The sequence below is a fragment of the Balaenoptera borealis genome (assembly GCF_965194805.1).
Source record: "Balaenoptera borealis genome assembly, chromosome: X".
Taxonomy (NCBI): Eukaryota; Metazoa; Chordata; class Mammalia; order Artiodactyla; family Balaenopteridae; genus Balaenoptera; species Balaenoptera borealis.
The window spans coordinates 21,433,266-21,450,628 of NC_138881.1; the positions used below are offsets into that span (position 1 = coordinate 21,433,266).

The 17,363-nt window shown below is 38.9% G+C and overlaps 1 protein-coding gene across 3 annotated transcripts in view; it reads left to right on the forward strand.

Moving 5' to 3' along the window:
- Positions 1-17,363, forward strand: part of POLA1 (DNA polymerase alpha 1, catalytic subunit) — a 292,398-nt gene that overhangs the window by 50,349 nt on the left and 224,686 nt on the right. For all 3 annotated transcript variants that reach the window (XM_082375477.1, XM_082375478.1, XM_082375479.1), the window contains 3 exons: positions 163-287; positions 6,571-6,720; positions 7,132-7,254. In XM_082375477.1, the coding sequence (XP_082231603.1) occupies positions 163-287; positions 6,571-6,720; positions 7,132-7,254 (398 nt within the window). The remainder of the gene's footprint in view (positions 1-162; positions 288-6,570; positions 6,721-7,131; positions 7,255-17,363) is intronic.

The window sequence follows — 17,363 nt, forward strand, 5'->3', positions numbered from 1 at the left end:
AGTCATTTTTACAGAGTGGTAGTTGACTCCTTTTTTCCTTTTGTCTACCTCACAGCTCTGGATAGTATATCATCGTTTCATAATATATTACTTCTAATATGGCGTTTTGCCAAATCTACTTTTTTAAAAGACTTTTTGTAACATGGGGCTTTTTTCTTGCAGGTTTTTATGATAAGTTCATTTTGCTTCTGGACTTCAACAGTTTGTATCCTTCCATCATTCAGGAATTCAACATTTGTTTTACAACAGTGCAAAGAGTTGCTTCAGAGGCACAGAAAGTTACAGAGGTTTGTATTCAACTGGGAACTCTGGAAATTGAGATTAAAAGTAGTGCTTAAAGAAGGAAGATAACCAAAGGGCTCAGCGTTCTAGTTTTTCCTCTTAAAAGATAACACTATATCCTTTTTTAGTGGTCAAAAAAGGGGGGAGGGTTGGGTAGAAGGAGACTCAGACTGGTTCTGTGTCTTTTATCTAACAGCCTTATTGAGATGTAACTCACGTACTCTGCAATTCACCCATCTAAAGTGTGCGATTTAATGGCTGGTAGTTTATTTGCAGAGTTTGCAAACTTCACTACAATCAATTTTAGGACATTTTCACTATTCCCCAAAGATACCCTATCCCTTTTAGCTGTAACCTCCCTCAATCCCTTCATTCCTTCCAGATCTAGGCAACCACTAATCTTTCTGCCTCTAGATTTGTGTATTTTTGTACATTTCATATAAATGGAGTCATATGGGACCTTTTGTTTCTGGCTTATTTCATTTAGCATATTGTTTTCAAGATTCATTCGTGTTGTAGTGTGTATTAGTACTTCATTCCTTTTTATTGCTGAATATTCCATTGTAGGGATATATCTTACATTTTGTTTATTTTAAAATCAGGTTGTCAATTTATGCAAAAATGGCCTGCTGGGATTTTGATGGGATTGTATCAGATCTGTGGGTCAGTTTGGGGAATGTTGCCATCTTAACAATGTGAAGTCTTCCAGTCCGTGAAAATCGAGTCTTTCCATTTATTTAGGTCTCTAATGTCTTTCAAAGATGTTTTCTAGTTTTCAATGTACAAGTCTTGCATTTCTTTTATTAAATTAATTCCTAAATATTTCATTATTTTTGGTGCTATTGTAAATGGAATTGTTTTCTTAATTTCATTTTTGGATTGTTCATTGCAAGTGTATAGAAATATGACTGATTTTTTGTATATTGATCTCGTATCCTGCAACTTTGCTGAATTCATTTACTAGTTGTAATAGTTTGCGATTTCTTAGGATTTTCTATATATAGGATCATGTTGTCTGTGAATAGAGATAGTTTTATTTCTTTCTTTTCAATCTGGATGCCTTATATTTCCTTTTCTTGCTTAACTGCCCTGGCTAGACCCTCCAGTACAGTTGAATAGAAGTGGCAAGAGCAGACACCCTTGTCTTGTTCCTGACATTATGGGAAAGCATCTAGTCTTTCACCAGTAAATATGATGTTAACTGTGGGTTTTCCATAGCTGGCCTTTATCAGTATGAGGCCATATCAGTATATCATCAGTATCAGTAGTTCGTTGAGTGTTTTTTTTTTTTTTTATCATGAAAGAGTTTTGGATTTTGTCAGCTACTGTTTCTGCGTCTGTTGACTATACGGTTTTTGTTCTTTATTCTTTTAATATGATGTGTTATATTGATTGTAGAGCCAACCTGTGTCTCTGAGATAAATCCCACTTGGCTTTGGTGTATAATGCTTTTTATATATCGCTGGATTTGATGTGCTAGTATTTTGTTGAAGAGTTTCTTTCTGTATTCATAAGGGCTATTGGTGTGTAGCTGTCTTTTAAATTAATTTATTTTTTATTTTGGCTGTGTTGGGTCTTCATTGCTGTGTGCGGGCTTTCTCTAGTTGCAGCGAGCGGAGGCTACTCTTTGTTGTGGTGCACGGGCTTCTCATTGCAGTGGCTTCTCTTGTGGCAGAGCACGGGCTCTAGGCGCGCGAGCTTCAGTAGTTGTGGCTTGCGGGCTCTAGAGCGGGGAGGCTCAATAGTTGTGGCACACGGGCTTAGTTGCTCCGTGGCATGTGGGATGTTCCCGGACCAGGGCTCGAACCTGTGTCTCCTGCATTGGCGGGCGGATTCTTAACCACTGCACCACCAGGGAAGTCCTGTAGTTGTCTTTTCTTGTTATGTTTTTGTCTGGTTTTGGTCTTAGGGTAATATTGGCCTCGTAGAATGAGTTGGGAACTATTCCCTCCTTTTCTGTTTTTTTGGGAGAGTTCGTGAGGGATTCACTTTAATTTTTCTTTAACTTTTGCTGGTGAAATTATCTGGTGTTAGACTTTACTTTTTTTGATTTCTAATTCAGTCTCTTGTTACAGGTTTATTCAGATTTTCTATTTCTCCTTTGGTCACTTTTGGTAGTTTCTTTCTAGGAGTTTGTCCATTTTGTGTAGGTTATCTAATTTGTTGGCATAAAATTGTAAATAGTATTCCTTTTTAATCACTGTTATTTCTTTAAGGTCAGTAGTGATGGTCCCCCCCTTTTATTCCTGATTTTAGTAATTTGAGTCATCTTTTTTCTTTGTCAGTATAGCTAAACGTTTATCAATTTTGTAGATTTTTTTTAATTAAAAAAAATCTTTTTTTATTTTTTGGCTGCGCTGGCATGTGGGATCTTAGTTCCCCGACCAGGGATCAAACCTGCATCCCCTGCAGTGGAAGCGTGGGGTCTTAACCACTGGACTGCCAGGGAATTCCCATAAATTGTGTGGTTTTTTTTTTTTTAAGGTCAATTCCCTGGGTTCTAACCAAATTTTTTTTTTTATTTTAATTATTTATTTATTTATTTATTTATGGCTGTGTTGGGTCTTCGTTTCTGTGCGAGGGCTCTCTCCAGTTGCGGCAAGCGGGGTCCACTCTTCATCGCGGTGCGCGGGCCTCTCACTATTGCGGCCTCTCTTGTTGCGGAGCACAGGCTCCAGACGCACAGGCTCAGTAGTTGTGGCTCACGGGCCTAGTTGCTCCGCGGCATGTGGGATCTTCCCAGACCAGGGCTCGAACCCGTGTCCCCTGCATTGGCAGGCAGACTCCCAACCACTGCGCCACCAGGGAAGCCCTCTAACCAAATTTTATTGTTCTTTTTTGTCGCGGCATGTGGGATCTTATTTCCCTGACCAGGAATTGAACCCATGCCCCTGCACTGGAAGTGTGGTTTCTTAACACCTGGATTGCCAGAGAAGTCCACTGTTGATCTTTTCAAAGAAGCAACTTTGATTTCCTTGATTTTTCTCTATTGCTTTTCTGTTCTCTATTTCATTTATTTCTGTGCTAATTTTTATTACTTCTTTCTGGTTTCTTTGGTTTGGTTTGCCCTTCTTTTTCTAGTTTCTTATGGTGGAAGCTTAGGTTATTGATTTGAGGTCTTCTCTTTTAATTTAGATATTTACAACTGCAAATTTCCCTATAAGCAGTGCTTTAGCTTCATCCTGTGAGTTGTGATATGTCACACTTGCCTTTTTATAGTCAATCCCCTCTTCCATCAGTCAGTCATTGATCTGACTTCTATTACCATAGCTTAATTTTGCCTGTTTGAGAACTTCATATTAATGGTGTAATACAGTATGTACTCTTTTTTTTTAATTAATTAATTTTATTTTATTTATTTTTGACTGCGTTGGGTCTTTGTTGCTGCGAGCAAGTTTTTCTCTAGTTGTGGAAAGCTGGGGCTACTCTTTGTGGTGTGTGGGCTTCTCATTGCGGTGGCTTCTCTTGTTGCGGAGCATGGGCTCTAGGTGCCTGGGCTGCAGTAGTTGTGGCACACGGGCTCAATAGTTGTGGCTCATGGGCTTTAGAGCGCAGGCTCAGTAGTTGTGGCGCACGGGCTTAGTTGCTCCGCGGCATGTGGGATCTTCCCGGACCAGGGCTAGAACCCGTGTCCGCACTGGCAGGCGGATTCTTAACCACTGCGCCAGCAGGGAAGCCCTGTACTGTTTCGTATCTGGCTTTTTTTGTTCAATGTAATGTTTTTGAGATTCATCCATGTTATTGCATTATTAGTAGTTCTTTCATTTTTACTGTTAAGAAGTATTTCACCCTTATCTGTTCCCCTGAGATGAGTATATGGATTGTTTTCAGTTTGGGGCTGTTATTAATAAAACTTCTGTGAACATTCTTGTACAGATCTTTTTGTGGATGTGTGCTTTCATTTTAGGAGGGGTAAATACGTAGGGAGTGAATTTGCTGGGTTGCATGGGCAGTGTATATTTAATTTGATAAGAAACTGTCAAATTGTTTTCCTAAGTGGTTATACCGTTTTGCACTCTTACCAGCCATGTATGTGAATTGTTCCCCTTCTACTCCAAACACTTGCTATTTTCAGGCTTTTAAACTTTGACTATGAAAGCATTTCTTAATGATTCTACTCATTAAACATCCTCTTCACAAGGATCTTTTTGAATTATCTCACATGGATTTTAACTAGTGATCATTCATTCAACAGTTTTATGTAGGGCTTAATAACTTAATGTGTGGTTCTTCGTATATAAAGCTTATACAATTGATTGTCAGTAGGGAATTTGGTTAGATTTGGTTCTCCAGCAGTAAAAGATGTAAATTAACCTATTGTCTCTGTATGTTTTTCTCTGCTTCTTTGTACATGGGGCAGAAGATGTCTGTTTGCCCTCTAGCTCCTGAATTTACATGTCTTTCGGTTCCAGCCACACGCTTGGGGGCTGTTTTTCAGTCCCAATTCCATATTCCCGGAAGGGGGAATCTTAGAGGCTTGCCTGAGTTGGTGAACACAGTCACCCGTCAGCCATGACCACAGGAGTGTGTTCACCCCATACAAATACGGCTGCTGAGGATGGGCTCCTCTGTGGGACTAGAGGATAATTGTACAGAGTAGGTATTGACTAGACATCCCCACAAGGTAGTGACTACATTTGGTTAATAATATTCTGTGGGCTTTGTTCTGCTACTGTGTCAGTATTAGGATGATTGTCATTATCCAGCGCCAACCCCCCCCCCCAAACCCTGTCCCCCGCCACCAGTTTGTTTATTTGAGCTTTCCAGTTTGGATTTTGGATGTGAAAACATTTCAGAGTCAGAAGGGACCTTAGAGATCATCTAAAAAATACTATACATGTAGCAGTTTATGGGTTCCGTATCATTTTCCTGTGCAGTGCCTCATTTGGTCTTGAGAACAGCTAGTGCTGGTGGAGCCAGGCCTGGATTGTAAATTTCCTGACTCCAGATCCTTTCCATTTACTTTTTATTGCACCTCCATAGTTGCTGTAAATAAATTGGAATGTGTACCAAGATCTCTTTAATAGGTTTGCTGTCATCATCTGCTCTATTGGAAACCAATAATAGGTCCCTGTTACTACTGTGAGATCGTTCATTTGAAGTTATTGATCTTTATAAAATCAGACGCTTTGTAAAGACTGGGTTATCAAATGGCATTGACTTGACATACTTTAAGCCAAGAGGTTTATTTTTAATTTTGAACCTTCAAGGGCAAATGTGCCTGGCTTTTCTTGGCAGCCTGTTAATAGAATTAATGGAGCCTTGAGAAAAATGGTCTAATGCTTTCCCTGCATTTTCCTGCTGTAAATTTTAATATAAGAAGACTGCTGGTTGCTTTCTTAAAATGTTGCTATTTTACTGATTGCAAAGCAATTTGTAGACAAAAGGTACCACATAAATACTAAGGAATATACACGTATTAATTTTTAGAAATGTCATGGCCTATTAAAATATGGGCTCCAAATTCCTAAAAGAAACCTGCTGATTTAGTATTTATATTTTTATCTTTCAGTCTAAAACATTTACAATAATTGCTACGATTCCCCATAGTTTAAAAAATTTTTATAGCGTTTTGTTTGCTAGTACACAGGACTTAACAGTAGTTTAGCTGCTTTTTTCTCTTTTTTTAAATTTTAGAGATCTCTCTTAGTGTTTTTATTTTTATTTATTTATTCATAAATTTACTTATTTTATTTTTGGCTGCATTGGGGCTTCGTTGCTGCGCGCGGGCTTTTCTCTGGTTGCAGCAAGTGGGGGCTTCTCTTGCTGTGGAGCACAGGCTCTAGGCTCGCAGGCTTCAGTAGTTGTGGCACACGGGCTTACTTGCTTTGCCCATGCGCATGTGGGATCTTCCCGGACCAGGGCTCGAACCCGTGTCCCCTGCATTGGCAGGCGGATTCTTAATCACTGTGCCACCAGGGAAGCCCAGTGTTTTTATTTTAAAAACAATATCCCCAAACATATTGCTCCCCAGTCTTGTTGAAGGGGGGGAAAGGAGCATGTGTAAAAATTCATCTCTTTAAATGATACCTACATTTTTCAATAACTAGATGGGGGAGGTACTGGGAATGATGGGCTAAGAGAATTGGAGGAGAAGAGGGCAGTGTTGAGTTGTTCTGCAGCCCTCTCAGCTCTTTCTTCTACCACCCACACTTTGTTGACCTTTACTTAGACAAGAAAGTAGCTTTTCAAGATGTGATCACGGGGTAAGCTCCCACAACGTATGATTTTGGGAATTCATTTCATGAAATTTTGATTTGTCTGAAATTTTCATCGTGTGTTCATCAGGATGGAGAACAAGAACAGATCCCTGAGCTGCCAGATCCAAGCTTGGAAATGGGCATTTTGCCCAGAGAGATCCGGAAGCTGGTAGAGCGGAGAAGACAAGTCAAACAACTAATGAAACAGCAGGATTTAAATCCAGACCTTGCTCTTCAGGTATCTCTTTCCACTCAGCAACCTCTGAGTGACAGTCTCACCTTTGAAAATTTGATTATCTGGGAGTGATTTAAACTTGATGCTGTGGGCAAATGCATGTGCTTATTTTAAGTTGGTGGGTAGGAAACCATTCAAAAATACTATGCCTCAAAATACAAGGCATGTCTATCTGCAGAACTGTATCTGAGCAAGATCCTTCTGACTTCTGGGAGCTTTGGAGTCTGTGTTTACTTGATTCTAGGAGGTCAGGGAATCATGGATCTGGGAGGATGGGTTGATTATGTTAAGAGTTCTTTTTTCCAGGGTTATTGCGGGTTTCCCCTTCTCATTGGTGAGCTAGAAAGCATCTAATGTAATGCTGAAGCATCTGCAAATACTTTTGTTTGTCTTTTGTCCTTGTGTGGCCTGCAGTATGACATTCGACAGAAGGCTTTGAAGCTCACAGCAAACAGTATGTACGGCTGCCTGGGATTTTCCTACAGCAGATTTTATGCCAAACCACTGGCTGCTTTGGTGACATACAAAGGAAGGGAGGTAAATGGCGTAACAGTCCCATATCTAAAAATGAGAGTATTTTAAACTATACATGTTATGGGGTAGGAGAGCCAAAAAGTTTGTTACCTAGTTATACAGCTTGAAGTATCCCTTTCTTAGGACAAATTTGAGACAGATATGCTTTTTAAGTAAGGATTCATTCTTTCGTCCATTTTGTGTGTGTGTGTGTGTGTATTTATTTATTGAGCATCTGCTATGTGCCATGGATTGTTCTAGGTACTGGGGATAGCGTGTTGAGCAAGACCTAAAAAGTCCCTGCATCATGAGGCTCACATTCTACCTAGGGCAGGGGGTGTAGAGGGGCTTGGGGTGGGGAGAGCGTCATTCGGGAAAACAGAGTCTAAATAAGTGAATAAACAAATACAAAAAATAAGAGACTATGATAGAAATAATGCTGTGCAGATAAGTAAACAGGGTGGAGGGCTAGACAGTGTTAAGATGACTGGCTAGTTTAGCTTGGTCAGGGAAGGCTTCTTTAGGAGCTAACATGAATGAGAACTAAGCGACATAAGGGAGCTAGTTTTTTTTTGCGGATATATTAGGTTGGAGTGTGAGGGAAAAGAAAGAAAGGAGGATGCCTCCATTTTTGTCTTCTAGCTGGTTAGCTAGTAGAACCATTTATTAAGAAGGAGAAATCTGAGGGAGAAAGATTAAGAGTTTTATCTTGGATGTGTTACCTTTGAGGCTTGTAATAGATCTGTAGGCATGTTAAGTAGGCAGCTGGATGTATCAGTTCAAGTCCCCAGTGTGAGGAATATATCGGGACTGGAGTTATAGATTGAGAGTAATTGGTTTTAGAAACATGGGCCAGATACCAAACAGATTTGAGGTACTGTCCCTTTGTAAACACTAAAAGCTTCATTTGCTTTAGCACCACGTGCATGGGTTTTCCTTAGTTTGTAAAAGATCAGTTATGTTAAATATTATATTCCATTTAACTGCAGTAAAATACTGATTTCTGTCAGTGGATTTAAGACTACTCGGTCTTAAGGAGGTAGTGGTTATGGGCAGAATGCTCATGCTGGGGGCCTGGACTCAGAGTACTCTTAGAGTAGAGGTCGGCACGCTACAGCCCATGGGCCCAATCCAGCCCGCCACCTATTTTTATAAATTTTTATTGGCACACAGTCATACTCATTCGTTGAAGTATCATCTATAGCTGCTTTTGCAAGTACAGCGGCAAAGTTGAGTAGTCAAGGTGGAGACTTGCATGACCTGCAAAGCCTAGAATATTTACTATGTGGCCCTTTTCAGAAAAAAAAAAATGCTAACCCCTGCTTAGAGTCTAGATCAGGACTGTCTAATAGCACTCTGAGATGATGAAAACGTTCTCCATCTGCAATACCCAGTGCAATAGCCGCAAGCCCCAAGTGGCTAGTGAGCACTTGATAGCTGGCTGACGAAGTGGATTTTGAGTTTTATTTAATGATAATTAAAATAAATTTAACCTCAAATATCCACATGTGGCTAGTGGCTGCTGTATTGGACAGTGCAGATCTAGCTGGCATGAAACGAACAGGATATTGAGAGGTGCTCTTCTGTTGGGAGCCCGCTTTCACGCCGCTGAGGGCACAGTGAGGAAGGGCAAGGCATGTATTGGACACCAGCATTATGCGAGAAGCTTTCAGATGCGTTATTTCCTTAAGACCCCATAAGAATCAATTGATAGAGGCAAGAGTGTTCCAATTTTGCAGATGAGGAAGCTAATAAACTCAGAGGTGAAGTGTAACAAGTGACTTTTTTGGATGGGAATCCAGCTCTTCCTGACTGTAAGGCTTTTGCTACATGGGGGTTGTCTGCTCCATCTCAGGATGGCTCTCCTGTTGCTTTATATTCTGCTTCTTATTCCTAGAAGAACATTTTTTTCGATACTCATCTCAAGACATAGGCCTTTTTTACTTGAGAAGATACAGGTGTTTTAGGGGCTCATTGAAGTGAGGAAAGGATGTTTTCAGTTTCTTTGGCTAAGTTTACTTTAAAATTATTTAACTTTTATTTCTCTGTATGTATCCAGTGGCTTCTGATAGAATACCATCTTATTTTTGTATTAGGAAGTGCACTCACTATGCCCCAACTGGGTGATAATACATGGGTTGACTATTGAGATTGGATCAAGGTTACTCTTAAGTTTCTCATGAGAGGCAGTAGTTGACAATTTACTCCCTTGGAGAGTGCCTCTTGCTGTTGGGAAATCCCTGTTGTTACATTTTCTGCATTGGCTCAGAAATCCACAAGCTTAAAAGGGCACTGTTGATAATGATAAGCCCCAAATTTGTCCAATAATCTCCCCCACTCCCCTAATCCATTGTACTTTAAGGGCAATATTTTTGTTTAGCTCGATTTTTAATGGGGAATTTAAACTCAATCTTTATTTTTCTCTTATTTAAAATATAACAACAAATCTTTATAAACTATTTAAAAAAAAACCCTACTCTTCCCACTAAAAAGCAAAGAACTTCAGACAGATCTAGAAATAATCATATGTGGTTTAAGTTCTTGGCTTCTGCTTTCCTTTGTCTCTTTCCCCTTTGCTCCTTCCCGCAAATAAAAAATACAACAACGGTGGGAAACGGGCCTTTAAAGTAATGTGAAGTTAATGAGAAATAATAATTACACAGTTGCTTCCTGGAAATCTTATTCTAGAAGAGGATTCAAAGCCACGTACAGAAATTATTTCCTATAATAAAAATGATTGTAACGTATTGATGATAATTATTAGCACTGGCGGATGGAAGTATTTTATGTGATAATCTGTCTTTGGGTTTACTGTTTTTTTCCGTACGCACTATTAGGTCTTTGTGAATTCAAGCATCTCTTGATTATTAAAGAGGTAGGAGGAGCGAAGTGTAAAATGAGAGTCAGTTTGCTGAGATTTTGGAATATCTTTGTAACTTATCAAACTTATGTTTTTTGTACTAAGATAGAGTAGACCAAGTAATATAGTAACCTGAAAATCCTAGAAGTTGATTGCTTTTAAAGTCCTTGTAGGATAAATTAGATTAAGGTTCAATTGGAAATTAATGAGAAGGAAACCTGGTAGCATGTCGTCTGAAAAAGATTATAAAATTTTGCATTTGAATATAGATTAATACACAGTCTGGGGAGGCCTTAAGCCCCCCCCCCCCTTTTTATTTTTAAGTCTGTGTGTGCTCAGTTTGTTGGAATCATGCAGGTTTGGCTCTGGTGACCTAATAATTTCTGTAATCAAATGTATTATGGCTGCTAGAGTACTCAGAGTAATTACTAATTGTACTTTTAAAAACAGGTTTATAATAAAAATGCTAATAGTTGTGTCAAATGGACATCAATATTGTCTTTTCCCAGGTGTGATCTTTCACACGTAAACTCTTCTATGATTTTTAATTGCTCGGTGGTAGAGGAATTAGTTAATGGTTAAGGAATTGTATGAGGGACCTCATGGTGTGCAAGTTATTTAAAAATAATGAACTCGATGTTTCCAGAGAAGTAATATGGAAACCTAGTTGACAGATACTCGAAAGTGAATCTATATAAATACCATCTGTATTTGTGTTTATTCTCAATGTATGTGTAGGGAGACATAAAAAAGATACTGGGCAAGTTGGTAGCAGTAAGTGGACATATATTTTAAATCACAGGGAAAACAAACTAGGTAGTCAAGTGACTGGTGTGGTAATTGAACTGATTGTTCACTAGATGGCGATAGACACCCTGAGATCATTAATCAATTAAGGGTTTTATTCTGTGAACAATAGTGAAAGCCATTTATTGACACAGATCTGTCCAAATTTTTGACTTTTATTAATTTTGAAATTATTAAAGAAAGGACCAAAGGATTGTAATAGTCTAGTGTATTTAGTGTTTAAATAGTGACTGTCTTTGAATAAAAAGTTTTATTGATAAGAACAATCATTTTATGTATCATAGCAAGCTAATTCTTCTGTCAAAGAGCTAAATTCACACTTCTGGCCATGGGGCTACAATCCATGACTCCCTTGGTCACAGTATCAGGCTAATCTAAAGAGAATTGAAATGATTTTGATGTGTAATTTTGCCTCTTTGAATTTGTTGGGGGTTTTTTGAGGGATTTAAAACTTACTCTACACTTACAAGCATACTCATTGCATAATCCTTAGTGTAATGGTAATATTTGTCTTTATGGAATAATTACTACTTACTGACATTGGTATTGTCTTATTTCTGCACTCTGTTATTTCTGTGCCCTTGAGAAAATGATTTTTGGTCTGGATTTCTGATTGCATTTTAAAGTGAATGCATGCTCTAATGTTTGGGTGTAGAGCCCATGCGTTTTCATTTTCTCACCCAGTAGGCTAAAGTGAGTCTTTGCCAGCCTGCTTGCCAACCAGTTGTAGACTGCCTGGCTTTCAATTGTGTTTGGAGCTGAAATTTGTGCATTTAGAAAATGTGTCCAAATCATTGCATGAAAACATTGCAGTCAAGCCCAGGGCAAGCCTTCCTGGAAGTCTCTTGGCCATGTGCTAGCACCTGTCAGGAGCCCTTCAGAATGGCCCTGGGATGGAGGACTGTAGCATTTGTTGATGTCAGCGGCAAAAGAGAGTGAGTGAATATACAGAATCTTTATAATTGAGTGCTAAAGGAGACTTCCAACTTTATCTGGAAATAAGCAAAAATTTCACTTTTCCAGTCTTTTTTCTTAAAAAAGCCTAGTTTTAAAAAATGAAATGCAATAAAGTATTGTAGAGACAACTAAAGACCCTTTCCTCCCCACCCTCTCTCATTTTTTTCTTTTCTTCTTCCAAGGTAACTGCTCCCTCCGGGTTGGTTTTGTCCTTTTTGCCCAGGGTTTTTTGCTTTTACAACAAATACGTGTACCTATACATGTGGTGCCTTAAAAGTTTTTACCATTTATGTGTCATGCTATACATATTTTTTGCAGTTTGCCAAAAAAAAAAAGTAGGGGAAAATCCCTACTCTATATACCAGTTTTTAAGTATGTCCATGTTGATACATTTTTAGACTTGATTTATTCATGTTACCTATTGTGTAATATTTCAGTGAATAAATATAGCACAGGATATTTTTTATTCTCCCATTGTCCATGTTTTTAGCTTTCCTCATTTTCACTTCTTTTACTTTTTTGCTATTGCGAATGGTGCTGTAGTAGACAGTGCCACATGTGCGAGAGTTTCTCTAGTGTATTACTAGGAGTGGAGTTTGCACATCTGCAAGCAGTATATGACATGTTATTGGTAGGAGCAGTCATTTAATTTATCATAGCGAGTTAATTCTTTCAAAAAGCTAAATTCATATTTATGGCCATAGGACTACAATACATGACTCCCTCAGTCGCAGAATCAGAGGTTAATATAAAAACAGTTGGGAATAATTTTGATATACAATTTTACCTTTTTGAATTTGTTGTTTATTTTTCTACTGAGGGATTTTTAGACTTCTTAGATACTTGTGAACATGCTTGTTGCATCATCCTTAGTGTTCCACACCTTTGTCAGCACTTGTTATTATCAGAATTAAAAATTTTTGCCAGTCTCATGAGTGTGAAGTGGTATCTCATTGTGATTTTAATTTGCATTTCCCCAAGTATTAGTTAAGGTGAGCATCCTTTCATGTGTTTTAACTCTTCAGTTTTCTTTTTTTCAGTGTGATTTGCCTGTGCGCATATAGGTCCTATTTCGCTGGGTTGTATGTCTCTTAGTATTTCTTCTTAGGTATTCAAAGGCTAGTTCTTTTTTGGTCATTTTTGTTGCAGATATCTTTTAGTCTGTGACTTATCTTTTAACTTTATTTGTGGTCTTTCCTTGTGCAGAAGTTTTTAAATTTATTGTCAAATATTCGGTTTTTTCCCCCTTGTACACTGTGTTGTTGTTTTCCTTAAGAAACCTTTCCCTCCTTCAGTGACATAGACATTCTTTCTTATTTTCTTCTAAAAGTTGCAAGCTTTGGCTTTTCTTATTCAGGTCTTAAATCCTTCTGGGAATTATTTTTAGGGATCGTATAAGTTAGGGATCTAACTGTATTTGTCTTTTTGCTTCCTGTGGAGTTGTTGAACCTATTCTTCTATTCCAGGGGTCGAGAACCTAGAACTCCCCGGCTAACTCCTGTCCACTGCTTGTTTTGTGTAAATAAAATTTTATTGGGACACAGCCACACCCACTTGTTTATGGCTGCAGTTATGTTCTGTTACAATGGCAGAATTGATTAGTGCCCAGAGAGCCTGAATGACCTGCAAAGCCTAAAATATATACTTTCTGGCCCTTTACAGAAAAAATTGGTGGACCTCTGGTCTAAAAGAGAGTCACGTATAATAGAAAAGTCACTCTCATTTCTAACAGCATCAGTCCTAGTGGGTGAAAGTAGAGGAAAGTACACTCAAAGTAGTAAGAAGGAAGGAAAGCAATCTTTTGGACATCTAAAAAACCATAGATTTTCAAGTTTTATCTGTTTATATTGTCATATGAGAACTTCTCATAGAAGCAGAGCGAATGTCTGTGACTCCTCAAGTTGTATGTGACATTTTATGTGTCTGTGCATGTGTGTGCTTTTTTGGGGGGAAAGGTGCATAGCATTTAAGAGATTCTCAAAGGGCACCATGATGCAAAAATGCTAAAGAACTGGTGATTCTTACATTTCTTCATTTCTGCCCTCGTAGGTTGAGGGGACACTTTAGTCTTAAAAACGTATGCTTTTGTTACCTAAAACATGGCAGTATGAAGAATTTTCTTGCCAGACCAGACTCATGGAAACTGTGTGGGTGGTAGGAGGGAAGAGTTCTAATTCTGTCTCCAGGATTTAATAGCCACCATTAAGACTACTTTTAACTTCAGCTGACCTACTAACATTTTGATTTTTTTTTAATATTAGAAGATAATTTCTCTTAAGGCTGAAAGTGAAGGTTTAATATATTTTGGCAGAATATATTTTACGTTAAAAAAAGCAATATCCTTTTTCAGTGATTACAGATTACTTACCACTTTGAAGTTGTTTATATTATAATATTCTAAGCCAGAGAAACTTTAAATTCCCTTTTTATTGTTGTATTTCAGGGATGTTTGGGTTCTAAATTCTTGGCAGTTCTTCATACTATTCAACTTTATTAATTCATATCTACTAATTCAGAATTGGTGGTAATTCAGATGGAATGAGTTGAAATTCTTCATAGTACAAATTAATAGCAAATTTAGAGCCGAGGTTCTTTTTATATACCTTTAACTTCTATAGAAACACCTGTTTTCCGTCAAGTAAGTGGCATCTTAACTGCAGATTATTTATATGGGTGAACTTTTACTAATTAACATCTATATTTGCTTGTCCCTTTGTCTGTATCCTTTCTGAAATTGGTGAAAGTAATGTTGGTAAATATAAAGCTAAGAAGAGGAAACACCTTGGAAATACCCCATGGAAGGCCAGTTCAAATTGTGATAACTTAGACATTCAATAATTTGAGAGAAATGCAATGACAAAAAAATTTCAAGTATATAGAATAATCTATGCTGTATGAACGCAGTATTGTGCTCTATAAACAAGTGGGTTACATTTAGGCCTGGTTTGAATTTATGTACTTGAACACACATAATATTTCTTTCAAAATGGCTAAAACTTTAGACTTTCAAAAAGAAATTCAGAAGAACCTTATCCCTCTCTCTTAATGTTTGGGACCTATCCCCTCCAAGATGCCTGGACATCTGCCTTTGTGTGCTCTTTGGGTTTTGAACGTTGCAATGTATAGGTTTAGGAGCAAACAGGCAGTCGATGTTAGAGGTAGCTGGGAAGAGGGAGACAGGGTCAAGTCCTGCCTGTGAACCGGGCTGGGTCTGTGAGCAAGTCTTTGTCAGAAAGAAGCGCCTCGCACCCGTCCTCACATGTTGTACCCCCTGGGTGTCAGCGGCGGTGACAGGTGGTCCTGGGGCTGTGTGGGCTGGCCTCCCTTGTCTTCAGAGTGCCAGGGTTTATTTCATTAAAGAAGGTGGAATTTCCTTATTCTCAGTCTAAATTAGGGTCTTTTAAAAACCCACATGTTGGTAGTTTTACACCTAGATTTCGTAGTGGGTCTGTAAAAACTAGTATGAATACTTAAAATTTTTCTCTTAATTGACCAAAAAAAGGAAAGAAAAGAAAAGCCTGCAGCCTCAAATTGTTTCTATATTCTCCAGTCTCTACTTGCGTTTGGTTTGTCGGCGATCACTATGTCTGTATTTTGATGTCCACCCCACCCCCGCCCAGCACCTAGCCCTGTGCCCCACAGAGTGCGTGCTAGTTTGCTGTGACTCTGGGATCACACTGGTCTAGTAGTTTCTGCAGTTATAGATGAGTGGGTGTGGAGGAGATGCATTTTGTGATATAGGATCTTGATATTTAAGCCTTATTTGAGTTTTTATAAGAGTGGCCTGGATACTCAGAACAAGAAAAAGGCTACTTTATACGTTTTTACTGGGCCACTCTCATTTGAGAAGGCAGGGATGGTATTTTTGCCTCGACATTTTACCCATTTAATTACTGAACCCACTGGGAGTGTGACTGAGGATGAGGAGATAAATACTATCGGACTAACTTTGTGTCGGCGCCGCTGATCTCTGCTCAGATTGAGTTTCATTACTCTGATTCGAATCACAGAAACTGAGGCCTGGAAACCTCTTCCTTTCTTCCCCACCCCTCGCCACAGTGAGTGATTTTCTGTTAACCCAAACTCATTCCTCTTTCTACATATGTGAACATTTTCTATAAACCTGTTTTGGTGTATGTTTCTTTTTCACGAGCCACGTGTTATTTGCCAGGTGTTCTACAGCTCCTTGCTTTGGCAGTGAACCAAGATGACAGAGCAGCAATGATTTCGAAAGCGTCATTCCCTCCTTGTTAAGACACAAAAAGAGAAGTGTGAAGTTATTAACCACTATTCACCAGTGGCACAGAAACTGGCGTAAGGTTTAATTGTCTGGATCCACAGTCAGTCTGCCTAGGTAATTTCCTGGATAATGCTACTCTTAAGGAAAGGGGAAAATATCCTATAACTTTATTTTTTTCCTCCCGTGTCCACCCCCCCTTCACAAATTGCGGATACAGATGGATTGTAGAGAAAGGATCACTGCAAACCAAAAATATTGATCTTTTCTCCAGATTTTCCTTTCCTCATCCGCCCAGGTAGTAGATTTATGGGTGATGTGGTTGCACTCAGCAACCTTGCAGATTTCCCCATCCCCCAAATGGATCAGCCGCCCCAGCGTTTGAATCTGACGATGTACAAGATGTCACCGCGCCATCTCCTGGCTTCAGCCATGCCGGGGACACTCCGTGTTAATTGGAAGAACCTGCTTTCGGCAGCCCGCGCCGTCTGGTGGCTTGTGTGTGCTCTTCCCAGCAGTACAGTTAGGCCCTTCAGAGACACATCCATCTCAAATTTAAAAACAAAGCAAGCTGGTTGGGTTTATTATGGCTCAGGACTGGTTAACTGAGGACAGACTAATAGAATTAGTGCCTTCTGTTTGCGTTTCATCATTTCGGTAGGCAGCATGAGCCTGTGTCAAGTTGCCATATCATAAATACGGTGTGAAATTACAGTGAGCCGAGTTTGGTAAGTTGTGGGAGTTTTGGAAGGCGGGGAGAAGGATGGCTTTATGTATGTGTGTATGTGCTAAGAAGCTGTTTGATTTTAAGCCAGAGATTCCTGAGCCCTGTAGTCATTGCTTTAGAGATTTTGTACATACTTTGAAATTTAGTGCCAGTGTCGGGTTGTACAGCTGTCCTTGTTTCCTTTTTATTATTAATTTTGGTGAGTGAATTGGCTGTTGTCACTTTTAAACTTGAATGTATTAGAGTCTCAGAATTTAAATTTTTTCTTTGAGGGTTTCCTCTTTTAAAAAGCGAAATGAAATAGAATGTAACTGAAGCCAATCTCTACTTGCATTTTTAAAAGAACAACAGAGCATGAGGGATTTCCAGAAATGACTTGTGTGTGGTGTTTGGGATTACTAATTGTTCTTTTCAGGTTTGGGTTTTGTTTTCTATTATCTATTTTTATTGCCTTTGTTGTTTTACATTTAAGAAAAGATTTGTTCTTTTGAGGCTAGTGATGAGAGTTTTTGCCTTAGGGCTCAGAGTTGAGTGGGGATGGGAGT